Source organism: Tupaia chinensis, unplaced genomic scaffold, assembly GCF_000334495.1.
Source record: "Tupaia chinensis unplaced genomic scaffold, TupChi_1.0 Scaffold144171_2, whole genome shotgun sequence".
Taxonomy (NCBI): domain Eukaryota; kingdom Metazoa; phylum Chordata; class Mammalia; order Scandentia; family Tupaiidae; genus Tupaia; species Tupaia belangeri.
In genome coordinates this window covers 1,933,200-1,958,339 of record NW_006204028.1, presented here as the reverse complement: position 1 = coordinate 1,958,339, position 25,140 = coordinate 1,933,200, and the positions used below count along the sequence as shown (strand labels likewise).

At 53.4% G+C, this 25,140-nt stretch overlaps 2 protein-coding genes across 4 annotated transcripts in view; one reads left to right on the top strand and one right to left on the bottom strand.

The window, feature by feature from the left end:
- Nucleotides 1-406: 406 nt before the first annotated feature.
- Nucleotides 407-25,140, bottom strand: part of ACSF2 (acyl-CoA synthetase family member 2) — a 50,333-nt gene continuing 25,599 nt past the window's right edge. For all 3 annotated transcript variants that reach the window (XM_006166196.2, XM_014583233.2, XM_006166197.3), the window contains 15 exons: nt 13,421-13,616; nt 12,935-13,063; nt 12,618-12,671; nt 12,110-12,228; nt 11,830-11,995; nt 11,272-11,367; nt 10,952-11,109; nt 10,601-10,692; nt 10,239-10,315; nt 3,817-3,924; nt 2,391-2,542; nt 1,301-1,442; nt 1,091-1,201; nt 874-942; nt 407-615 (listed from right to left, as the gene is read on the bottom strand). In XM_006166196.2, the coding sequence (XP_006166258.1) occupies nt 565-615; nt 874-942; nt 1,091-1,201; nt 1,301-1,442; nt 2,391-2,542; nt 3,817-3,924; nt 10,239-10,315; nt 10,601-10,692; nt 10,952-11,109; nt 11,272-11,367; nt 11,830-11,995; nt 12,110-12,228; nt 12,618-12,671; nt 12,935-13,063; nt 13,421-13,616 (1,720 nt within the window). In that variant the 3' untranslated portion in view covers nt 407-564. The remainder of the gene's footprint in view (nt 616-873; nt 943-1,090; nt 1,202-1,300; nt 1,443-2,390; nt 2,543-3,816; nt 3,925-10,238; nt 10,316-10,600; nt 10,693-10,951; nt 11,110-11,271; nt 11,368-11,829; nt 11,996-12,109; nt 12,229-12,617; nt 12,672-12,934; nt 13,064-13,420; nt 13,617-25,140) is intronic.
- Nucleotides 3,955-10,031, top strand: CHAD (chondroadherin). The gene is made up of 6 exons (XM_006166200.3): nt 3,955-3,959; nt 4,911-5,140; nt 5,927-6,708; nt 8,448-8,611; nt 8,868-9,013; nt 9,498-10,031. Exons 1-5 carry the CDS (start codon nt 3,955-3,957, stop codon nt 9,007-9,009), a joined length of 1,323 nt encoding a protein of 440 aa, XP_006166262.1. The 3' UTR covers nt 9,010-9,013; nt 9,498-10,031.

Below are 25,140 nucleotides of genomic sequence, written 5' to 3'. Positions count from 1 at the left end.
ACTCTCTCTGTCAATATATTTGTTTAAAGAATTATTTCATTTAACTGTATTTGTCTGTTTGTTTATTTATTTTAATTTGACCAGAGAGGAACAGAAAGAGAGAGAAAGAGAGAGGAAAAGTGAGAAAGCAAGCCGCCAGGTCCAGGACTCAAACTGTGATCAGCCACGTGGGAGTCCAGTGCCCTTAATCACCATAGCACCTGCCAGCCCCTCTCGCTGACAAATTAAAATAAAAAAGGAAAGGAAAGGGGAAAAGTGAAGAAAAAAAAAAAAAAAAAAAAAAAAAAAAGCAAATCACTGGGTTGGCATTTCAAAGGGACAGGGTGCAGTTAAGAGGGTAATGTACACTGGCATGCTTGTCACCACTGCTGACATGGAACGGCAAGTCTGCAAATGCTAGTTTCTCTTGTTTTCTTCCTCCTCCATCCCATAGTAGCTGCCAATGGAACACATCAGCAAGAGACCAGCCAAAGAAAACAGAGTTTATGCCCAATCACAAAGACAGACAAAGGGAATGTGGGAGAGGCAGGAGGTGGGCCGCAGAGGGCCGCCCTCCCCCTTTATTCACAGATTTAGATGTCGCTCCATCTGCTCCCGAAGTTTGAATTTCTGGACCTAGAGGAGAAACAGGCGAGAGTCAGTTGTGGGGCCTCTGTCATCTAGGGTGACCAGCTGTCTTGGTTTGCATGGAACTGGCAGGTTTCTCCGGCTTTTAGTGCTCAAACTGTACAAGTCCAGGGCATGCCAGATTTAGGTCACTATGTCGCCAGCCTCTTGATGGATTCTTTTGCCTATCACTGAGGCAGGCACAGGTGGGCCCACCTCCCTTCTGCATCTGGGCCCCCAGACCCTAGGCTTCTCCAGCTTACACACCTTTCCTGAGATGGTGAGGGGGTAGTTTGTGACAAACACGACGTAGCGAGGAATCTTGAAGTGAGAGATCTGCATCAGAGGGAGGTGAGATAAAGCATGATGAGTCTGGGCAAGGTCAGGGTCATCAAGGACACAGCAGCCCCCACCCGGCGGGTTGGCAGGCAGAGGTAGTGAAGAAGTGAACTACATCCACTCGGGGGTAGGCTGAGGCTCCCACCTTCCCCTTGCAGAAAGCTTTGATCTCCTCGGCCGTAGTCTCCTCTCCACTCTTCAGCCGAATGCAGGCACAAATCTCTTCTCCCATCCGGTCATCCTTCACTCCCACCACCTTCCAGGGCCAGAAATAAAATAAATATCAGACATCTTTATACATGTTTCCTGCCCTGGGGGGGGGTCTCACCTGGGCTCACCTGGTCTGGGCACTCACCTGCACTTCCTGCACCTGCGGGTGTGTGTGAAAGAAGTCCTCGAGCTCTGCAGGGTAGATGTTCTCACCGCCCCGGATGATCATGTCCTTGGAGCGGCCCACAATCTTGCAGAAGCCCTGCTCGTCCATCGTGGCGATGTCTCTGTGAGAAAGAAACCAGAGATGGCCTCTTACCTCTGCTTCATCCAGCTGGCTCACTCACTCATCAATTTTTTTTTTTTTTTTAAGAGAGATATTTTTGCTCTAAGGTGTGTGAGCTCCCTGGAGAGACAGAGAGTGTCAGAAAGTCAAAATGACCTCCTAGGGGGGATGGCCACACTGCAATCCCTTCTCCTCCATTCTCCTCTTGGGATTTTGGGCATGCGCACACATGTGCCCAATGTGAGTTTTAAGCCACTAGGTCTGGGACTCAGACCGCGGTCAAGTATGTGGGAGTCTAGTGAAAACCATTATACCATCCACTGGTCCCACTTTTCAAACATTTCTGGAGCACCGACTGTGTGTCTTCCACTGCTCTCAACTCTGGGAAACACAGCAGGAACAGACACCTTCCCTGAAACTTACAGTCTAATAGAGGAGACAGTGAAAAACAAACCAGTCCCTCTAATATTCTCTCTCTCTCAACATATCTGTATGGAGGTTTTTCTTGGCTGGCTTCTTTTTATCATCCAGGTCTCAGCTCAAACCCCCCTCCCCAGCACAGCTACTTCCTCTATTTTATCCTCCTTGTCGTGTTTATTGATGTCTGAAATTATGTGTCGTCCTCCACCAGACGTGCGGGCAGTAGAAGCAGGATCCTTCTCCTCTTACTTTCCACTGGCTCACCCGCATCTAGGATAGTGCTCGTGTAACTGGAATCCGCTGAGCTGACATGAGCAACTGAACCTTGGCTCTGAGCTGGGGATGCCGGCCTAGTGGCTTTGCCTCCATGCTACATATGATTACCCCCACTGTACATGTTTTGGAAATTAAGTCTCTGGGATGTGAGGGCTCCTCTTGACAGCCATGTCCTCCCAGCACAGCCTCAGGAGCCCCAGCCTCCCTCAGCAGCCCGATACCACCCCCCTTCCCCAGGACGCTGCCTCCTCACCCTGTCCAGTACCACTTGTCCTGACCGACGGCTTCCTGGGTCTTCTCAGGCTCGCCCCAGTAGCCCAGCATGACGCAGTACCCTCGGATGCACAGCTCTCCAGGTGTGTTCAGCTCTAGCAGCTTCCCGTCCTCCACATTCACGATCTTAGCCTGGAACAGAACAGCTTCCAGTTGGGGCCTCCCACCTTCTTGCTTCAGGATAGGGGGCCCTCGGGAATGGGCAGTTTTGTTGTCTCTCCACCCAATAATGAGGCCCCCTAGCTCTGCCCAGGGAAGGGAAGCAAAGGCCAGAGGAGACCCACCACTGGTCAGCCTGAGCTGGACATGGAAGAACAGCTGAGGCCCAGGCCAGAGGTGTTGAGGACACTGGGCAGCGAGCTGCCAGGGAGAAGGAGGCCTGTGGAGGACTCATTAACTGAAGGATTAGAGACTGCACAACCTCCCGCTAAGCAGCACAAAAAGAAACTGAAGAGGGTGGTGTGGCCTGGCCTGTGAGCAGGAGCAGCAGAGCCAGAAAGCCTAGTAGAGAAGTGAGCCGCGGCCCATGACATGCGAAGGAAAGCTTCACCGCGGGCCTCAATGTGTGCACCTGTGAAATGGGGGCACGTTATCCCTGCAGGGTGGGCATCTCAGTAAGGCTGGCAGAATGCCGGAGGAATGGGTAGTGCTCAGGGGTCGGGGAGGAGGGAAGGCGGGGGATCTGCACTAGGGCAGCAGTTAGCCTCAGGGAAAGCCACTGTTTGGGCCCACAGGGCCAAGGCCACCAGGGACAGGGGAAAGCAGGTGCCAGCTGGCCTAAAATACCAGCATAGAGCAGGAAAAGAGTCATGGCTGGGAATTTGACATTAAGATGTGCTCTGGGGAAGCCACTGAGGTGCAATGGGCCCCCAAAGGGACAGGCCACTTGGGAGAGGAAGTGTTTACTCCAAGCAAGGAGAGGAACTCTGCCTGAGTGCACGGCGTGGGGGGGAGAAGGGGTCTCAGGGGCAGAGGAGCTGTGTAGGAAAAAAATCTCTGTGCTCTGGCTCCTCTTTGAGGCTACCCTGGCTGCCCTGAAACAGACAGTGGGCTTGGCAAAAACACACCTCAGACAGGAAGGGAGGCTGCGGAGAAGTTCGGCTGGGAGGTGCTCATGGCCACTGTCCCAGCTCTCCCCGTTTCATGCTCCTGGCAAAAACACACCTCAGACAGGAAGGGAGGCTGCGGAGAAGTTCGGCTGGCAGCTGCTCATGGCCACTGTCCCAGCTCTCCCCGTTTCATGCTCCGGCCCACGGGGAGAGCTTCGCCAGGCTCAGGATGCCCCGCAGCTGAGGGGCTCTCAGTGAGCTGTCTGATCTCTAACAGAAAGCAGCAAGTGTCTGGGGCGGGTGCACCCCAGTTGAGTGGTGGGAAGAGGGGCCTGGGGGTCTTGGTCAGGGGCTCACCTCCGTGTGAGGCATGATTCTGCCCACACTCTCTGCCTTCTGCTCCACCGTGTCTTCAGGGAAGCTCATGAAGGTCACAGGACTGTTCTCTGTAGTTCCATAAGCAACCTACAGGGTCCAGAAAGGGCGTGCAGGGGGATGGGGTGAGCTTCCCTGGGGAACAGGAAGGAACGCACAAAACAGGCCAGTGAGGGGGGCTGAGTGTGGGGAGCAGAGACGTTGTTGGTAGAGGTCAGGGGGTCGGGCGAGGCACTAGGATACTGATCGGGCTATATCTTGCAGGGGCCCTGGCTCTGAAATAAAATGGAGGGCAGGGAAGCTACTGTTCTAGCCAAGGGGCCCTCTGTCTCCCATTTCCCGCGAGTGGCCACGTGCCTGTGGCTTCCAGCATTACCAACAGCCCAGACTTTCTCCTCTGTCCCCAGGCTGCCTTAGCCCCACTTACTGATTTCAGGCGACAATGTTCCCTGCCCTCCCTTGCACGCTGAAGTCCCCATAAATTTGATGAGAAGGCCAGCCTGCCTTGGCCCAGCTGGGAGTGGCATAGGCACAGCCTTCCCAGCCCCCTTGAAATCCGGGACAAGTGCCTGGCCTTGGGGTGAGTGCCCCCAAGCACTGAAGTTTCCTGTGAGTTTATTTCCATCAAAATAAAAATACAGCCAAAAGCAGGGATTGAAAAAGGCAGTGGCAGCCGCCCCTCCAGTGGTTGGAACATCCCGAGCAACCAAAAAACCAGAAGCCAGCCTTGGAGGAGCCTAAATATCAGCAGAGAATGTTCTAGGCCAAGCACGACCCCCACTCTAGAGGCAAGGGACTGAGAGGTTCGGGAGAAGGGCAAGCTGGAGACCAGGCCCCCACCCATGCATTGGGGGAAGGGGGCTAGCTACCCTGTATTTCAGGTCCCCTCCACTCTGCGAAGATACCAGACCTTTGTCCACCCCTGCCTATCTTCCCCTAGGTCAACCATGTGGTTCTAGCTCAGCCGGTGCCTGGTTCCTCCCTCCCCCAACGGGGACCAGTCCCCATGCCAGAAGGCCGGGGGCTCACCCTGGGCAGAGCTGTGACCCTGTCCACTCACCCTCCCCTTGCCACAGGAATTCGGACACCGTGGCTGGCAAATGGGCAGCAGAAATCTGGCGGCTGGGCCGAGGCTGCCCGCAGAACCCAGTGCCTGGAGGCCACAGGGGTCCCGGCCTAGACCCTGTAGGCAGGACACCCCCCCCTGCCTCGGGCAACCTAATAGCCCTGGGGCCACTGCCTGAGGACGGTGCCTCTGCCAAGCACACCTCGGCGCCACTCGGGCAACACCCTGAGACCCCTCTGGGTGCGTCTTGACTACTGGGGTGGGCGTGAGGGAATGGGGAAATCTGGGGGAGCTTATGGAGCGGGATGGTTGGACTGCTCCTTCAGGGCCAGCGGTCTCCAGGTGTGTCTGTCACTCCCGCAGATCACGCCCTCAGCTCCCACTTTTCTGCCTCACTGTCCCTGGGGGGAGAATGGGGATGGGGTGCAGGAGACAGAAACGCAAGCCCAGGGCTGGGAGAGAGGGGCCAGGAGCCAGCACAAGGATGGGGAAGGAGCGGCCGGCTCCCTAGGGTTGGCCGTGGAGTGTCTAGCCAGAAGCGGGAGCCCGCCAGAGCGGCTCTCACGCTCCGCCGGCGCCGCACAAGAGCCCCATTAAAGCGCCGCCCGCTGGCGACCGCGGCGAGACGCGCGTCCGGCTGTCCCGCCCGTCTTCCTCCCTTAGAGGGCACCCGGCCGAGTGTACGGGAAGGTGGGGCTCAAACTTGAGCAAACAAATAAGTTCAGGGAACGTCCCCCTCCCTTCTGCGGTGTAACTTGGGGTTCTAGACACACCCATTTTCCCCAAGGGCTCCAAGAAAAGCCCGGGGAAAGGAAGTAGGGAGAAAAGCAGCATTTGAGAGCAGGGAGTGAGGGGCTGGAGCTGGGGGCCACACTCCTGGCCCCCATGCCTGTCGCCAGCTCCCCCTCCCCGTCGGGGGCGGGGGGTACATCTCTGGACGCGAGGGAGTTAAGCCCGGTGGCCTTGATGCTCCACGTAGGAGCTGGCTCGGGCCGCAGGCTGTGGTCAGGGCCACCGTATAAATAGGGCGGGAGACCCGAGCGCCGAGGTTCCTATTCAGCCTCGGCCTCCTGGCGGGCCTACTGCCGGCGCTGGCCGCCTGCCCCCAGAACTGCCACTGCCACGGCGACCTGCAGCACGTCATCTGCGACAAGGTGGGGCTGCAGAAGATCCCCAAAGTATCCGAGAAGACGAAGCTGCTCAACCTACAGCGTAACAACTTCCCGGTGCTGGCCGCCAACTCGTTCCGGGCCATGCCGAACCTCGTGTCGCTGCACCTGCAGCACTGCCAGATCCGCGAGGTGGCCGCCGGCGCCTTCCGCGGCCTCAAGCAGCTCATCTACCTGTACCTGTCCCACAACGACATCCGCGTGCTGCGCGCCGGCGCCTTCGACGACCTGACGGAGCTCACCTACCTCTACCTGGACCACAACAAGGTGACCGAGCTGCCCCGCGGGCTGCTCTCCCCGCTGGTCAACCTCTTCATCCTGCAGCTCAACAACAACAAGATCCGGGAGCTGCGCGCCGGCGCCTTCCAGGGCGCCAAGGACCTGCGCTGGCTCTACCTGTCCGAGAACGCGCTCAGTTCCCTGCAGCCCGGTGCCCTGGACGATGTGGAGAACCTGGCCAAGTTCTACCTGGACAGGAACCAGCTGTCCAGCTACCCCTCTGCCGCTCTGGGCAAGCTGCGGGTGGTGGAGGAGCTGAAGCTGTCCCACAACCCCCTGAAGAGCATCCCGGACAATGCCTTCCAGTCCTTTGGCAGGTACCTGGAGACCCTCTGGCTGGACAACACCAACCTGGAGAAGGTGAGCTCCTGGCTGCTGAGCTGTGCCCTGGCTCCATCGTCCCTTCCTGGAGGCCACGGGAGCCGGGGCTACCGCTGGGCACCAGCCCCCCATTCCCTGTCCCTCCAGCCCCATCTGCAAGGCAAGGAGCTCTGCCCTCTGCCCCTCACCTTGTCACATTCCCACCTGAACCCTGACCACCGCCTAGCTCAGCCACTGCCCTCCTGGGAAGCAGGGTGCCCTCTCCCCGCTCACAGCCCCCCAGGAGGCATATCCGATGTTCCCAAAGCCCCCACCATGAGCAGCAGCCGCCTCTTCCTGTTGGGCCTTCTGCCCCTCCTCTGCTGTTTTTCCTGTCTCCACTAAACCTACCACCCCATAAAGGAAGGTTTGTTTATTGAGGAGCCTTCCAGAGGAGTCGGGCAGATCAGGCCCACAAAGAGACCCTGTTCCTAGTCGGGGCTGTGTATGTGCTAAGGTGGATTGGGGGGGGGGGGGGGGCTGGCGAGTAGATACCTGAGGAAGACCTCCTCCATGCCCCACAGAGGCCCCGGCAGATGGCCCTGCCCGTACACACACACACACACACACAATCCACTGCACTCTCAGGTCCATTTCACCTGAGGGGACCCAGAGGCTTCCCCGGGCTGCAGGCATGGTGCGGTGACACCAGACCCGTCTGAAAGGGAAGGTGGTCTGTACCTCACAGTTACCCAGACCGCAGACTGCCCTCTGCCTACTCCAGTCCCAGACCCACCTCCTATCTGCATCCTCACTCAGTCCTTCCTCCCCTGGGATGTCCTGGATGGCCAGGTGGGGCCACCCTGGACCATTGTGTAATTCTTTCCTTCTGAAAAATCGTGGCATAGGGGCTTTGGCTAGGTTTGGGCAGGGACCAGGCTAAAGTAGAGAATGGATCTGGTTACTAGATAACTTCACACCCTCCCTTGGGCCACAGGAGAGGGAACAGGCTTGGAGAGGAGGGCAGAACCCTGCCTGGCAGTAGCCACTCTTAGTCCTGGTGGATGGAGCCTGCCTGAGCCTGGCCTTCTGCAGCCCCAGCCCCTCCCCAGCTCAAGCTGAAGTTCCCGTGGCCCACCAGCACCAGTGCGGTCTTGCAATGGGCAGCAGAGCCATGTATCAGGGGCTGACTTGGGGCAGGGGAGGCCAGGCAGGAACTATGGCGCCTGGGCCAACATGTGGGCACCAATAGAACATTTCCTCTGGAGCCGTCCAGCCTGGCCCATGTCTCCACCACGGTGGCTCCACAAATAGTGTCTGGCAGGAGGTGAGGGAACAGTGAGGACAGAGCTGGGGGGTGTCCCAGCACCCTGGGGCTGTGGGTAGCATGGCCCACTGCCCATCGCACCACACTGACCAGGTTCACCGTGTGCCAGGCTGGGCTGCTGGGGCCACACTCTGGCTGCTCTCCCAGTCCAATGTTTGTGCAGGGAGTGTGGTGCTGGGGAAGAGGAGCTGGGTGTGGCCCTGCGGCTACTGTTGACTCGCTGGTGTGACCCTGGACAGAGGGCTACACTTTTTCCATTTTCCCATCTGCATTTTGGAAACAGTACCACCTATCTCAAAAGGAGGGGGACTAGGTCATCGCAGACACCTTGGTCATATGGCTTTGAAAATTGTGAAACTCCAAAAGGGGCCCATGTCCGTGTCCAGGGAAGGACCCTCCCCTCTGGAGCAATGGAGCTGGGAGAGGCTGGACGCTGGGGCTGGAGCACTCACTCACGCCCCTCACTCCCCAGATCTCGGATGGTGCCTTCCTGGGTGTAACCACGCTGAAACACGTCCATCTGGAGAACAACCGCCTGAACCAGTTGCCCTCCAACTTCCCCTTTGAGAGCCTGGAAACCCTCACCCTCACCAATAACCCCTGGAAGTGTACCTGCCAGCTCCGGGGACTTCGGAGGTGAGAAGCGCCCCCCACCACCACCCCCAGAGCCATGCTGTTGATAGAGTGGAGACACGCTGACCCTGCAGTGAGACGTCCTGGGCATACATCCCAGATCCACTATCTAATAGGCCAGCGGGGCCTTGGAGCCTCGGTTTCCCCATTCATAAAACGAAGGCGCTAGCTCCTGACTCTCCTGGGACCAAGGCCACCCCTGTCCCATAGCTCACTCCCACATCCCTTCTCCAACCTCAGCAACACTCTGTCTCTCCAGGTGGCTGGAAGCCAAGGCCTCCCGTCCAGATGCCACCTGTGCCTCGCCCGCCAAGTTCAGGGGCCAGCACATCCGTGACACGGAAGCCTTCCGCAGCTGCAAGTTTCCCACCAAGAGGTCCAAGAAAGCCAGCCGCCATTAAACAGGTGGGGTGGGGCCAGCCCCGCACCGCGTTGGCTACGTCCTGTGTACTGGGAGGCAGGTCCCATGTGACCAATCAAGGTTCAAATATTGGCCCCAGCAGCTTGAAAAACATGCCAGCCAGGTGTACATGCACGCCTAGATCCAGATGGGGAAAAATGGGTTGTGGTATGACCCAATAGGGAACACTTTGTCTTTTCTTCCTCTCTTTGGTGAGCCCAATGCCCTCCGGCAAAAAAAAAAAAACAGATGGGGGCTGGGTGAGCAGGTCCCCCACTCCTCTCTGGAGATTCCAGCATGTGAGCTGGAAATAACACCACCTATCTCAAAAAGGGAGGGCCAGACAGATCCTCTGATTTTGCAGGGAAAGAAAGGGGAGAGTAGGGCCCCCCTCTAAGGGAACAAGAGACAACACCTAAGACCCCACCATTCTTTGCAGCCATCGTCTGGGCTGCTGGCATCCTGACATCAATCCTTGCCTTGCCACAGGTTCTGACCCTGCCAGTCCTGGTGACTGGCCTCTGCCTTCTGCTGGAGAGACTGACTACTGGCCTTGCCACCACCCACCTTCTCCCCACAGCCTCTGCCGACGCACAGCGCTGCCCGCACCCAGACACGTCCTAGCAGGGGCCTCGGCACTCCACCAGCAGCCCAGTTCCACCTGGCAGTGTCTGGGGAGGACGCGGGGCCCTCCCCAGCCTCTGTGGGCCCCACTGCCACCACCATGGCTCCTCTAAGAGAAGCACTGCCCAGACGCTCACATCCATCAGAACCAGACCTGGGTGGTCATCAGGATGGCCACCCTTCCAGAATCATCCTTCCTGTACTCTTCTTACCCTGCTGTTTGGAAACAAGTATCAGATTCCGGCTCACCTACGCTTCCAAAAAGCAAGCCCAGGCCCCAACTCTGCCAGCCCCCGCTGGCCAGGACGTATGTTCTAGCAGGACACGGGTGCTTTGCCGCACGCCCTCCCGTGCCGCCTTTCTTCTCCAGATTTCTATAAATATAAGTTTATGTGTGTATATCTGCTCTTGTCGTCTGGCGTCGTGAACTGCCGGGTGCTGATGAAACCAGGCTGTCTGCTCCCATTTGCTTTCTGGAAGGAAGGCTGACTGAGGGGGGCTCTCCCTTGGCGATCCAGCTCAGCTCATCCCCACACTCATTCGCCCATCGTTTTCCCCCAAGCCTGTCTGTCCCCCACACACAGCCCAACCCCAGCCACTACTCACCACCAGATCCCTCATATTCAACTTGTTGATGATGGCTCGGATCAGCTCTGGGGGTGCAGGGGACCCAGCAATCACACCTGAATCAAAGAGAGGGATGACACAGCTCCCTGCTTCTCCAGGCCCCACTCGTTCGAAGGAAGCTCATTCCCTTCCCTCCCCTGACCTGGGCCTGATTCCGTGTCTGGCAGCTGGCCCTGGACTGGCATCCAGAGGTGCTGGGGCTTTGCCTCCCTCCCACCCACGTTTCTACAGTGCCCTTCCTGCCCCCTAAGTAAGACCAGATGCAAATCTCGTGCACCTGGGCCCTTCCTGGGCGCAAGCAGCCCCCTCCCCACACCTAGCTGTCCTTGGCCCCACCCCACCTCCACACATGGTCGAGATGTCGTAACTGGAGAAGTCTGGCTGGTTCAGAATGTCCACGAACATGGTGGGGGTGCCATACAGGAAGGAGCCTCTGTACAGATGGGGGGTCTCAAAATTAGGCTTGGAGGTGGAAGGGAACTCCCTCCACTCACCCACCCCGCCATGAACCTACAGCAAGGACCAAGGCCAAAGCTGTGGTGACAGGCAGGAGAAGCTCTTGAGGTTGGTAGGCATCCCCACCAGCCCAGTCCCCAGGTCTCCTGGCTGGAGGGAGGAAAGGGGTTAGGGCCCAGGAGGGAGTAAGAGGAGGGTCTCGTCGGCCCATGGGTAGCCTGACAGCCAATGCCCACCTCTCTTTGCTGACGGCCTCCAGTGCCTTCTTGCCATCGAAGATTGGAGAAGACAGGATGAGGGTGGCACCGTGCATCACGCACACCATCGTGCCCCCCACGGAGCCCAGGCAGTGGTACAGAGGGCTGGGCAGGATCACACGTGACTCCTCTGGTTTCTGCATATGGAGACAGGAGGCTGGGCCCATCGTGACCAGAAGCCAGTTCCTCAGGCCTGCAGGGGCCACCCAGCCACTGCCCCCCACCCCTGCCCGAGCTACTGCTCTCTGCAGCCCACCTTTGGCTGCCAGGAAGCCTTCCCTGGGTACAGTACGCCTTACCTTTTTGCCCAGTCTCAGGCGCTCCCCTATCATGTTGGAGTTGTTGACAATGTTGTAATGGGAAAGCGTGGCCCCCTTGGGGCTGCCTGTCGTCCCCTGACAAGACAAGCAGGTGATGGCTGAGCCTCCTCGCCCCCGGCTGTTAACTGGAAGATCCCTGGGCTGGGAGCCAGGAGCTTGGGATTGCTGCTCCAGATCCATCTTGTTCATTTAGTACATTCCCAAAATGCCAGGTGCAAGGATCCAGAAACGCTAAAGAAAAGGTCGGTGCTCTCACGCCCCCCACAGGTGGCTCAGAAAGCCTGTGCCCACTAGGGTGTGCGCCCGGGCCTCAGGTTCCCCACCAGCTAAATGAGGGTTCGGGTCTGCCAGGTCTGAGCTGTGGGGGACCAGAGGCTGGGAAGGGGGACGTGTGACAGACACCAGTGTGCCCCAGGGCAGAGAGGGCAGCTGGGGTCTGCTTCAGGAGCGAGTGCCTACTCTCTTGAGCTCTTTGCTGTCTCCCCCTCCCCGGGGAAGGGTCATAAGGCAGAGGGCAAGTGTCCGCCTGTGTCCTACCGAGGTGAACTGGATGTTGATGGGGTCGTGGCAGGACAGGAACTGCTGGGTGTAGCGGAGCTGGGCCAGCTGCTGCTCTGTGCTGCCAGCGGCCACTACTTCATCCAGGAGCAGGGTCCCCGGCAAAGGGTCGTCCACCGAGATCACTGTGGTCAGATCCGGGAGCCTGAGGGTAGGGAGGAGGGTGAGAGGCAGGAGCTGCCCCAACCCTGGGGCGGAGGAGGGGATGAAGGAGGCAGGGATGCTGTGTCATGTACCCCCTAACCTGGGGCACACCCACCTCTGACTCTTCAAAGCCCCCGGCTGGGCCTGCTCCAGCTCTGGACAGATCTGCTTCAGGATGTTGTAGTATTGCTGGGTCCTGAACTGCTTGGGGAACACCAGGGCTTTGCAGCCCACAGCAGGAAGCCCAGCCTAGGGCTGTGGGGGATCCTCACTAACTGGGTGCTCTCTCTCACACACATGTACTGCTGCTACAGTGGCACACGCATGCACTGACTTCTACACACGTGCATCGTACTCCAAGACAAATACATACACGGTCCAGCCCCCAAGACATACACACATCAAACGCCGAGGTGCATAGGCATCACATACCAGGAGACGCATACGCACGTTTAGTGCATGCATGTGCACCATCCCCAACACTCACGCCAGCCTGAGTAACCAACCACCCTCTCCATGGAAACACGCCCCGCCTAAGGACATCCTGCCTACCACCCGCCTGTGCGTCCCCTCCCCTCCCTGTCAACCCCTGTGGCAGTTGCTGGCTGGGTCCCTCCCCTCACCTTCCTGAGGACGTACTCCAGTTCCATGGCCTGGTAGGCTGGGTTCACAGACACCTGGCATAAATGGAGAGGGTATGTCCATGTCCTGGGCAGACCCTGTCCTCCTGCTGCCCCTCTACCCTCGGGAGGGCACTGAGGCAGCACCTCGCAGCCCTCTCCCACCCCCGGCCTCTGTCATGGGCCTCAGGAGAAAGCACGACCTGGTCTGAAACCAGCCAAGCCCTGACTTGGGTCTGGGGCCAAGGGGCTAGTCGCCTCCCCCTGAGGGCATTCCCCTCCCCCGCATGCCCAGCGGTGCCAGGCAAGCCCCTCCTCACCAGAATGATGCCAGCCTGGGCGGTGGCCAGCTGCATGAGCACCCATGCGTAGGAGTTGGGGCCCCACATGCCCAGCCGGTCACCCCTGCAGAGGCCAATGCTCAGGAGGCCAGCTGCAGCTTTATCCACCTGGTAGAAACACACGGGGATGAGAGGTGGAGTGAGGGCAGGAGGAAGGCACCATGACCCCCTCCTTGAGTGGCATCGGAGTCATCAGGAGCAGAAGAATGGGCAGATTCCCAGGCCTCAGAGGGGCTGCGGTGGAGCTGAGAGCTCGCACAGGGAACAAGTGCCCAGGAGCTGCTGAGGCAGGAGGCATGGGCACCTCTGCCTCAGTCCTGTCCCCTTCCACTGCTACCCCTTGGGGTCCTCAGGCAGCCCCAGCCCACTGCCCCATAACCAGGTGCCCCTGCGCCTGGCTCTGCCAGCCAGGGCAGCTTGGGAGCTAGTTCCTGCCTAATCTGAGTGTTCAAGGCCCGAACCCACCTCTTCTTTGAGCTGGGCAAAAGTCAGCCTGACGTTTTCCTGGAGAACGATCAAGGCGTCTTTGTCTGGAACCCTCTGTGCTGTGGCATCCAGGCACCGGCCCACGGTCTTGCTGATGAGGCGCATTCTGGTGCGGCCCTGAATGTAGCTGAGGCCTCCGATGGGCAGAGGGGCACTGCGATTCTCCTCTTTGGAACTGTGGGGAGAGGCACTATGGGCGACGGCACCAGGCGGGACCTCCCCACAGCCCAGGGCCCGGCATGCCCAGCTGGGAAGTTGAGTGCTAACACGGGACTAGGTTTTCTCCGGATCTTTTTGTAAGCCTAGATGCCTCCCATCACCACCTTGACCTTCTCCCAATCTCAAGTTTAACCCCCAGGCAGCAGAATGGGGGCAAGATCACCCCACCCTGGGAAGGACGAGATGCCCCAGGGAAATCCGGGAGAGCCCACCTACACAGACAGATCTTACAAGGTGGGACCACACCTACACCCCCAGCCCCTGCCTCCTGAACAAGCAAGAGGTCATGGGGTCCTTCCTGAGGAAGCAGCAAAGCCCAGGCTTGGCCTCAGAGCTGGAACCAAAGTCTCAGACTTCTGGGCTCCCTGGTGGGCCTGATGGTCAAAGAAGAGGAAAGGGACCTGGGAGGACAGATGGAGGCCCGAGGACAGGTGGCCAGGAGGCTCCTGTTAGTCCATAGGCTGCTCGGGTGCAAGCAGAATGTCGCACCTGCAGTTGAACAAGGAAGTCCCTCTGCTCCACATGGGGCCCAGGTCAGGTTTCACTCTCCGATGCCACCCTGCCAGGCAGTCAGACTTGGGTCTGGGCCTTCAGGGTGAAGCAACCCCTAAGTTAAACGGGCATGGTTCCTGGGGAATGGCGTGGCATCAGACAGCTTCTCAACAGGAAAGGTCAAAGCTGTTGGGGGTCCGGACGGACACTCTCTCTGCCCTGCTGTACCTGAGACCATATGGAGCTTCTGCCGATGGACAAGCAGGGCAGAGGGGAGCACAGGTGAGTAGCCCTGTAAATTGGAGAGGAGACCTCTGCCATTTAGAGGCTCTGGCAAGACAGGGGCTGATAGGGAGACTGCTCTGACTTAGGCTTTAGGGCCAAGGAGGCGAGAGTGAGCGTCACAGAGGGGAGGCCACCAAAGCTCTCACTGGGGAAGTGAGCAAGCACGGGCTAGGAATGGGGGTCCTGCGGTCTCATCCCAGGTGTGCTTCTGGCTGTGCAGCCATTGTAACAGACAACTTTAGAGTCCCAGGTCACTCCGTGTCAGCCCACCCCTGGCTGCAGTTGCAGCTGCGGAGGTGGTTGCTAAGGGGTCTCCTTGCTGTCTGCTCGGGAACTTCCTCAGTCCGGGCAAGCACAGCCTAGAGGGCACAGAGCTCAACCATGCGGGGCTGGAGCACTGGTCTCTCGTTCCCTCAGCTGGGCAGCTCTGAGAGGCACCTGCGTCTTCTCGGAAGGGCTGGTGGAGAAAGTCCTTGTTGCCGCGAGCAGTGACACGTCCTACTCTAGCTTTCTTCCTCACTGCTTTGCTCTTTCCACTCCCTCTCCCACCTCCTGGCCTCACTCTCCAATGAACACTACCTGACCCAAATGAAGGCAGAGAACTTCTCCTCCCTAGGCCTCAGTTTCCCCACTTACAAAGTTTGGGAACTGGATCAGAGGTTATTCTCAAGTGAAAGAAGATGTATCTAAATTATTTGGGGCATCGGCTCAAAGGGTTACAGTGAACCACCCCTGCCATGGGGTTCCCTCAGGTGTGCTGGGGCAGAAACACCCAAGAATCGTGGGACTCTAAGGTATTGCCAGTCAACACTCCCTCCTCTGCAGACACTGACACACCTATAGAACTGCTGAGGTGGCTTCTCATGGTCATGGTGACACACCCCTCAAGGGACTGTGTGCCCCAATTCCTACCTCGCAGGCTTGTTTCCCAAGCTTTACCACCTGGGAAACATCTCTGGGCTTGCCAAAGGAAAAACAGAGTGGTGCTTGCCAGAAAGTGGAGGAATCTACTTGGAAGAAAGCCAGTACAGGAGGCAGCAGGGAGAGGTGGGGAGAGAGAGAGAGACATGGTGACAGGCTTCATCTTTTCTTTTTTTTTTTTTTTGGAAAGAGATTTTTGCTATAGGGCACACACACTTGCTGGAAAGGCAGAAACAAAGCGAGAAATCACCCCCCAGGAGGGATGGCCACACCACAATCCCTTCTCCTTCATTCTCCTCTCAGGGTTTTGAGTGGATCCTCACAAGTGCCCACTGTGAGCTTTAAGCTACCAGGTCGAGGACTCAAACCACAGTCAACTACATGAGAGTCTAGTGATGTAACCATTAAACCATCTGCTGGTCCCAGTGACAGGCTTAATCTTGAGGTTGTTGAATCCCTAAACCCAGCTACATGGGAAGTCTACCTCCCTCTGGATTTTTCACTTTCAAAGGCCAATAAATTCTCAGGAGGCAGATGGTGATGCAGCAGTAAAATGCCACACTGTGTGAGGCAACCCCCCATGGGAAGGTTCACAGTTCAAATCCGGAGATCTCCCAGAGTACACTGGGCATGCATCTGCCTAGGATCTGAAGCTAGGGGTGGGAGGTGTTGTCAGGACCCTGTTGAGGCTGTTGCCTCTCTCTCTCTCTCTCTCACTTATGGAAGAAAAAAAAAAACAAATAAACCAAAATAAAATCAAACCAGTTGTTGGGTTTCTGTTTACAGCTAGTGAATTCTGACTCTAACTTTCCAGGTTCAGTGGAAAGTGCCCATGAAGGCCTGGCAGTCCAGCACCTGGACTGGGAGGTGGCAAAGTAAGAATCTTAGTGACTTCCCTCGTATGAAAAAAAAAGTTCAGAGCAATCTGTGGAATTCAACATCTGTTTTAGTTTTTGTTCATTGCCAGAGGGCATGTGTGCTTACCAGAGACAGAAAGAGAAAGAACTCCACAAAGGGGCTTGTTTGTGCTGAAATTCCCTTTCCTCCATTTCGCCAACCTCATTTCTCCAACCTGTCAGTACTCGGGGCATGCATGCACATGCACCTGGTGTGTTTTTCAAGCTGTGAGGCCAGGATTCAAACCAGAGTTGGCCATGTGGGATACAGTCTCTTTAACCCCTAGGCTATGGGCTGGCCTAGTCCATTTCTTTTTTTTTTAAGAGTGTTTTTTGCTATAGGGTACTAGCACTTGCTGGAGAGACGGAGAGAGACAGAAAGCAAGAAATCGCTCCCAAGGAGGGATGGCCACACTGGAATCCCTTCTCCTCCAGTCTCCTCTTGGGATTTTGGGCACATATGCACATGCGCCCGGCGTGAATTTTAAGCAGCCCAGTCTGGGACTTGAACCACGGTCGACTACGTGGCAGTCCAGCAACATAACCATTATGCCATCCGATGGTCCCTTGTCCATTTAAATTTTAAAGGCCCAAGTTAATGTGAGTCTGAGGTTTTGCTTATGCTCCATACCCATCAGGTTAATATCTAAAAATCATGCCTAGATTTACAGTGAACAAACTATGACATTACAAAAGCTTACAGATGTTATAAGGTGATCCCTGCCCTTTCTTAATCGCTGTGTCCTTAAGTTTGTGATGTAAAAAATAAGGCTTGCGGCTAGCAGGTGGCATGGTGGTTAAGGGTGCTGGACTCCCACATGGCTGACCGCAGTTCCAGTCCTGGCAGCTCTCTCTCTCTCTCTGTCCCTCTCTGGTCAAATTTAAACAAATAAATAAAGTTAAATAAAACAAATTCTTAAAAAAAAAAATAAGGCACAGCCAATGAACTGCTTGTATTATTTGAAATGGACCGATGTTAGTCTTGACAAACAACTTGCTGCCATTCTGTTACATAAACCAGCTCTCTTGGTCACCATTTCCATGATCACATCTTGGAGAGATCAGTCTGTTTCTCTGAGCACTTTGTCCTAAGTCCTGGCTTAAATAAACCCGTTTGATTTCACTTATTATGCGTTAGCCTTCTTTTTAGGTAGAAGCCGATCTTGTCAACAAGTCCTTGAAAGGTGAGAACTCTGCCTCCCCACCTAGTCTCATAAGGACAAGGAGCTTTCATTGGTTTAGAACTTGATTTACACTCATTTACCATGGTCGCCAACCAAACAGTGGCTACCTGGGACTTCTATTCAGCAAACCAACAGGTTGAATTACGTGCGATCGAAATCCAGTTTGGGCTGGTCCCATGGTCTGGTGGTTAAGGGAGCCAGATCCCACGTGGCCAACCACACAGTTTGAGTTCTGGAGCCAGAGCCTTGAGAAACACGCCCGGAGCATGTGTGCACATGCCCCAAATCCCAGGAGGAGAGAGAGATGGAGGAGAAGGGCATGCAGTGTGACCATTTCCCTGAAAAGGCGCTTTCTCTGTTTCTCTCTGGTGAGAGCACACACCGTCCAGCAGAAGAAGAAAAGAAATGAAATGGCAATCTGCTCCCTGTTCTTTGTTTCTGTTTCCTTCAGCTCACCTCACGGGAACGTGCACTCTATTTTAGGAGGTGATGTGTTGCTTCATTCTAGAATCACAAAGTCAACTAAGATATTGAAATTTGCTGTTTGTTTGTCTTTTGACACTAAAACCAAGCAGTGACCTCCTAAAAGAGCTGAGCCCTCAGTTTCCCCTTCGGTTGAAGAAAATATGGAAATTCTCCAACTGAAAATCAATAGCTGAACTAAAGTAAAAGGTCTTATTAAACTGCCTTGGAAGGGCTATTTAAATTTTAATGGCCCAAAGGAAGGGCCAGACTTTGGCTATAGTAATTAAGGCTTGCGGGGAGCAGGTGGCATGGTGGTTAAGGGTGCTGGACTCCCACATGGCTGACCGCAGTTCCAGTCCTGGCAGCTCTCTCTCTCTCTCTGTCCCTCTCTGGTCAAATTTAAACAAATAAATAAAGTTAAATAAAACAAATTCTTAAAAAAAAAATAAGGCACAGCCAATGAACTGCTTGTATTATTTGAAATGGACCGATGTTAGTCTTGACAAACAACTTGCTGCCATTCTGTTACATAAACCAGCTCTCTTGGTCACCATTTCCATGATCACATCTTGGAGAGATCAGTCTGTTTCTCTGAGCACTTTGTCCTAAGTCCTGGCTTAAATAAACCCGTTTGATTTCACTTATTATGCGTTAGCCTTCTTTTTAGGTAGAAGCCGATCTTGTCAACAAGTCCTTGAAAGGTGAGAACTCTGCCTCCCCACCTAGTCTCATAAGGACAAGGAGCTTTCATTGGTTTAGAACTTGATTTACACTCATTTACCATGGTCGCCAACCAAACAGTGGCTACCTGGGACTTCTATTCAGCAAACCAACAGGTTGAATTACGTGCGATCGAAATCCAGTTTGGGCTGGTCCCATGGTCTGGTGGTTAAGGGAGCCAGATCCCACGTGGCCAACCACACAGTTTGAGTTCTGGAGCCAGAGCCTTGAGAAACACGCCCGGAGCATGTGTGCACATGCCCCAAATCCCAGGAGGAGAGAGAGATGGAGGAGAAGGGCATGCAGTGTGACCATTTCCCTGAAAAGGCGCTTTCTCTGTTTCTCTCTGGTGAGAGCACACACCGTCCAGCAGAAGAAGAAAAGAAATGAAATGGCAATCTGCTCCCTGTTCTTTGTTTCTGTTTCCTTCAGCTCACCTCACGGGAACGTGCACTCTATTTTAGGAGGTGATGTGTTGCTTCATTCTAGAATCACAAAGTCAACTAAGATATTGAAATTTGCTGTTTGTTTGTCTTTTGACACTAAAACCAAGCAGTGACCTCCTAAAAGAGCTGAGCCCTCAGTTTCCCCTTCGGTTGAAGAAAATATGGAAATTCTCCAACTGAAAATCAATAGCTGAACTAAAGTAAAAGGTCTTATTAAACTGCCTTGGAAGGGCTATTTAAATTTTAATGGCCCAAAGGAAGGGCCAGACTTTGGCTATAGTAATTAAGGAAGTGAGCCATGAGTCAGGGGCATGAGGTTCCCAAAACTCCTACCTGAAGGAAAGATAAGACAAATTCTTTTTTTTTTGTAGAGGTTTTGCTATAGGGCGCATGTGCGCTCACCAGACAGAGAGAGACAGAGAGACAGAAAGTGAGAAATCACCCCCCAGGGGGGATTGCCATGCTGCAATCCCTTCTCTTCCATTCTCCCCTCGGGATCTTGGGCTTGCACGCACACGCGCCCAGCGTGAGTTTAAGCCATTGGATCCAGGACTTGAACTGCGGTCGACTACATGGGAGTCCAGCGACACAGCCATTATGCTAACTGCTGGTCCCAAGACTTAAATTCTTAAAATGTTTTGCTGGATGGGAATGGCTGGTTGTGAGCACAAAGACCCCAGCTTGGATGGTGCCAGAAACCAGATGGTTGCCCCCGCCCAGAATAAAAATTGATTATCTAAGGCTCTACCAATCAAAAAAAGTCCCGGGGTGGTGGTAGGGGCTTATGGCTCAGTGGTTACATCACTGGACTCCCACATGGCCGACCGTGATTCGAGGCCCAGACCTGTTAGCTTGAAAATTCCACAGGCCGTGAGTGCATGCATGCCCAAGATCCCAGGAGGAAAACAGAGGAGAAGGGATTGTGGCATGGCCATTCTCCTTGGGAAGAGATTTCTCACTTTTCTTCTCACTGTCTCTGTCTCTCTGTCCAGTGAGAGTGCATACCCTGTGGCGAAAACCTTTCAAAATAAAAAGAGAGAGAGAGAGAAAGTCCATGGGATGCTCATGTCTCTTGAACCATCATTGAGCTGAGCATGCCTGACACGCCTACCCTTGTTTCCCCCTAAACTCGCATGCTTGAAACGCCTCAAGGAGACTGGGCTTTTTTAGCATGAGCTGTCCACTCTCCATGCTCTGTATATGACCACGAAGCCATGTGTTCCCTCAACACACCTCCTGTCTATGGTTTGTGGTGTCACATGGGTGGGCAGACTTAGTTTGAGTTTGGTAACAGCACTACTAACTAATCCAAGAAACGGGGACTGGGTGAGGGCAGTTGTTGAGGTGGAAACAAGTGGCTCCTCCATGGAGTTAAAAGAGTTCTAGAAACTTGGGACCAGCAGATGGCGTAAGGGTTAAATCGCTGGACCCCACATAGTGGACCACAGTTTGAGTCCGAGATCTGGCGACTTAACACTCACACCAGGTGCATGTGCATGCATGCTCAATGAGATCCCAAGAGGAGAATGGAGGAGAAGGGACTGTGGCATGGCCATCCCCCCAGGGAGTGATTTCTCACTATCTGTTCTCACTATCTGTTTCTCTGTCTCTCTGGCGAGTGCATGTGGCCTACGGCAAAAATCTCTCTCAAAATAAATAAACAAATAAATAAATAGAGTTCTAGAAACTCATATCAATGCAACTTGCACATAAACATAGGAACCATCCATCGTTTCGAAAGCTCCAGTACAAACACACTGAATCTCCTTTCCTGCCCACACACCAACACCTGGGGCAGAAAGGGACAATCGCTTCTTTTTCTATTTTTTTTAACATAGCTCATTTATTTTTATTTAAGAGACTGTTCTCCAGACCTCCGGCTCCTCAGGATCTTGGGCACTCATCTGGAGTGTTTTCAGGCTGACCCGCAAGTCCAGACCCACAGCGGGTCAAGTGGGCTCCAGCCCTGCAGGGCAGCATACCACTGCCTGTGCCGCCAAGGCTGGGCCTCCCTCTGTTCTCACGGGATCCTTTCTACTCTTAAAGACATCAGATTTTTTTTTTCTCCCTACAGCAAAGCAGGGAGTTTATCTAAGAAGAGGAAAGGAAGCACAGAGCTCCTAAGAAGGGAGGGGTCCCAGAAAATGGGTTGTCCAAAGAAAATAAGGGTTTTTTGTTTGTTTGTTTGTTTGGAGAGATTTTCACTATAGGGCGCGTGCGCTCGCCAGACAGACAGAGAGAGACATTAGAGACAGAAAGCGAGAAATCACCCCCCAGGGTGGATGGTCACGCCGCAATCCCTTTTCCTCCATTCTCCTCTCAGGATCTTGGGCACGCACGCACACGCGCCCAGCGTGAGTTTTAAGCCACCGGGTCCGGGACGCGAACCGCGGTCGACTACGTGGGAGTCCAGCGACATAGCCATTACGCTAACTGCTGGTTCCCAGGAAATTAAGTTTTAAGGAAAGTTTTCTTGGGCCTAGTGGTTCAGGGAGCCAGATCACACAGAGCCAAGCACAGCTCTAATTCCAGCCCCTGCAGCTTGAAAACATGCTGGGTGTGTGTGCATGTGTGCCCCAAATCCCAACAGGATGGAGAAGTGGAGAAGGGACTTCAGTAAGACCAATGTCCCATGGGAGACGGCTCTCTCCCTCTTTCTGTCTCTTTCTGGTGAGCAAAGGAACTTTAAAATGTATGTATATTTTTGTTGCTGTTGTTTTGTTTCATTTTGTTTCTGTTGGGGTGGAAACCTTAAGGAATTGGAGGAGGAGAGGCAACCAGTTATTCTCAACTTAAAGAACTAAAGTAAATACTTAGGAAGCATAGCTGTTTATAGTAAGTATGTAAGTATAGCTATTTAGCTATTTATATTGGGTACTGTAAAACCCAAGGCCCACAGTGGCCTCACTAAAGTCAAAACTTACAACACTCAGGGAGCCCTTCAGCTATGAAGACTGAGTGCTTGTCAAACACAAGGCCCTCAGGGACTAGGTGAGATTCCAGCCTGGAAGGAGCTGTGAGGGGACAAGGATCAAAGAGCAGCTCCAATTAAAGGTGCCCTCAGAGCGGTGACCTGTGAAAATTCAGGCCTAGATCTGATTCCATAGGAGAAGTTAGGAATAAGACATTTATTACTTATTTATTGGTTTAAGAATTCTCATGACTGGGAACCAGCAGTTAGCGTAATGGCTACGTCGCTGGACTCCCACGTAGTTGACCGCGGTTCGTGTCCCGGACCCGGTGGCTTAAAACTCACGCCGGACGCGTGTGCGTGCGTGCCCAAGATCCCGAGAGGAGAATGGAGGAGAAGGGATTGCAGCGTGACCATCCCCCCTGGGGGGTGATTTCTCGCTCTCTGTCTCTATGTCTCTCTCTGTCTGTCTGGCGAGCGCACGCGCCCTACAGTAAAAATCTCTCCAAAAAAAAAAAAAAAGAATTCTCATGACTTTTCAGTTTTGGTAATAAATGTGCTCACTGCTTTATCCTCACTGACTGAATGTCTAGAACATCCAAGATACTCAGACGAATGACCAAGTAAATAAATTAAAAATAATGCATGTCAGGGGGCCGGCACGTGGCATGGTGGTTAAGAGCACTGGATTACCCCTGGCCGACCATGGTTTGAATCTCGGACCTGGCTGCTTGCTTTCTCACTTTTCCTCTCTCTTTCTGTCCCTCTCACTCTGTCACTCTCTGGTCAAATTAAAAAATAAATAAAGTTAAATAATTTTTTTTTTTTTTGGAGAGGCTTTTGCTATAGGGTGTGTGTGCTTACCAGAGAGACAAGAGAGACAAAAGGCAAGAAATCACCCCCTGGGGGGGGATTGTCACACTGCAATCCCTTCTCCTCCATTCTCCTCTTGAGATCTTGGGCTCACACACACGCATGCATGCACACGCGTCCAACGTGAGTTTAAGCCACCGGGTCCGGGACTTGAACCGCAGTCAACTACATGGAAGTCCAGTGACATAGCCATTACAGTAACTGCTGGTCCCAATAAAATAATTCTTTAAAAAAATGTATGTCGGGGCCAGCAGGTGGCGTAGCGGTTAAGGCGCCAGACTCTCACATGACTGACCATGGTTTGAGTCACCGACCTGGTGACTTGCTTTTTCACTTTCCCTCTCTTTCTCTCTGTCTCCCTCTGGTCAAATAAAAAATAATGATAGTGATGATAATAAATAACAATTAAATAATTTTTTAAAAATCGATGGAAAGTAAAATATATAGCCACACTTTAAAAAATAATAATGCAAATAATGACTTGATTAAAAAATAGGCAAAAGACCTGAACAGACATCTTTCCAGAAAACATAAAAAATGGCAAACAAGCAGATGAGATGCAAATTTAAACCATAAGGAAGCTGGCCTTATTTAAAGCTGGATTCCACACGGTCAGCTGTGCTATTTGAATCCCAGACCTGGCAGCTTGAAAAACATGCCAGGTGTGTGTACATGCATGCCCCAAATCCTAAAAGGTTGGAGAAGTGGAGAAGAAATTACAATATGACGACACCCTATGGGAGGTGCTTTTTCCCTCTCTCTCTTTCTAGTGTGCGCATGTGCCCTCAGGAGAAATACAAGACAAACAAAACGAAACAAAAAAACACCTAAAGAGTTACCATTTCACAGCTACTGGGAAGGCAAAAAAATAAATAAATAAAGACATTAAATAGAACTAGGTGGTGACACAGCCAGATTCACACGGGAGGGATCCTGCATTTGCACCTCAGGACCTCCTTGAGCATGCTGGGCATAAGCAAGCCCATGATCCCAGCCTCTGAGATTGGGGGTAGATGGCACCTTGGAGATGCAGCCAGGGCTATCATCTCTCTCATAGAAGGGATAAATAAATAAACTTTGAAAACAAAACAATATCTGAGCCAGCCCCATAGCCTAGTGGTTAAAGGAACTGAATCCCACATGACCCCCAGTGGTTTGAAAGACATGCCAGGTGCATGTGCGTGCATGCCCCAAATCCCAACTGGATGAAGAAATGAAGGAGAAGGGATTGTTGTGTGACCACACCCCACTGAGAAGAGCTTTCTCTCTCTCTGTCTCTCCCTGGCAAGCGCATGAACCCTCTGGCAGTCAGGAAAAAGAAATAAATATTAGAAAGCATGTGGAAGGACCAGCAAGTGGTGTGGTGGCTAAGGCGCTGGACACTCCCACATGACCGACCATAGGTTCGAGGCCCAGACCTGGTGGCTTGCTTTCTTACTTTCTCTCTCTCTCTACCTCTCTCTCTCTCTTTCTCTCTGGTCAAATTAAAATAAGTGAATGAATAAATAAAATTAAATAAATAATTATTCCCCCCCAAAAAGCATGCAGAGAAATTGGAATTGTCATACATTGCTGCAGAGACTGCAGAATGGTTCAGCCACTGTGGAAAAGTGTGATGGTTTCCGGAAAGTTAAACATAGCATTACCACAGGACCTAGCAATTATACCCTTAAGGATATGTCCAAAAGAATTGAAAACAGGTGTTTAAACAAAAACTTGAACATGAATGTTTATAGCAGCACTGCTCACAAGGATCCAAAGGTAGAAATGACCCAAATGTCCACCGACAGACAAATAAAAAACAAAATGTGATATATCCATCCATACAATGGAATATTATTTGGCTGTAAAAACGGAATGAATTACTAATACATATTACAACACAGATGAGCCTTGAAAACATTACACCAAGTAAAAGAGGCTAGTAATAAAGGCCACCTATTGTATATGTCCCATGGCTTTGAACTGATTCCAAAGATTTACATGCCTGACTAAGTGAAGAACAGATATTTCCTGTGATAAGACCATGGAGTATATTCCACTCCCCTCGAAAACATTATGTCACACCTTCAGAGCCTACTGATGAGTTACCCTACTGGACTCCAAAATACATATAAACCCAAGAGTTGGACAGACACTTTGAGACCCGAGGCTGTGGCTGGCCTACACTGTGTGGTGCTTTAAGATTAAGCTCAGGTTTATGAAAGGCCACACCCTGTTGGCCTTTGAGCTTATTCCAGAAGCCTCGCCTGCCAGCACAGGCACTGTCCTCCACCGTGAAAGAACC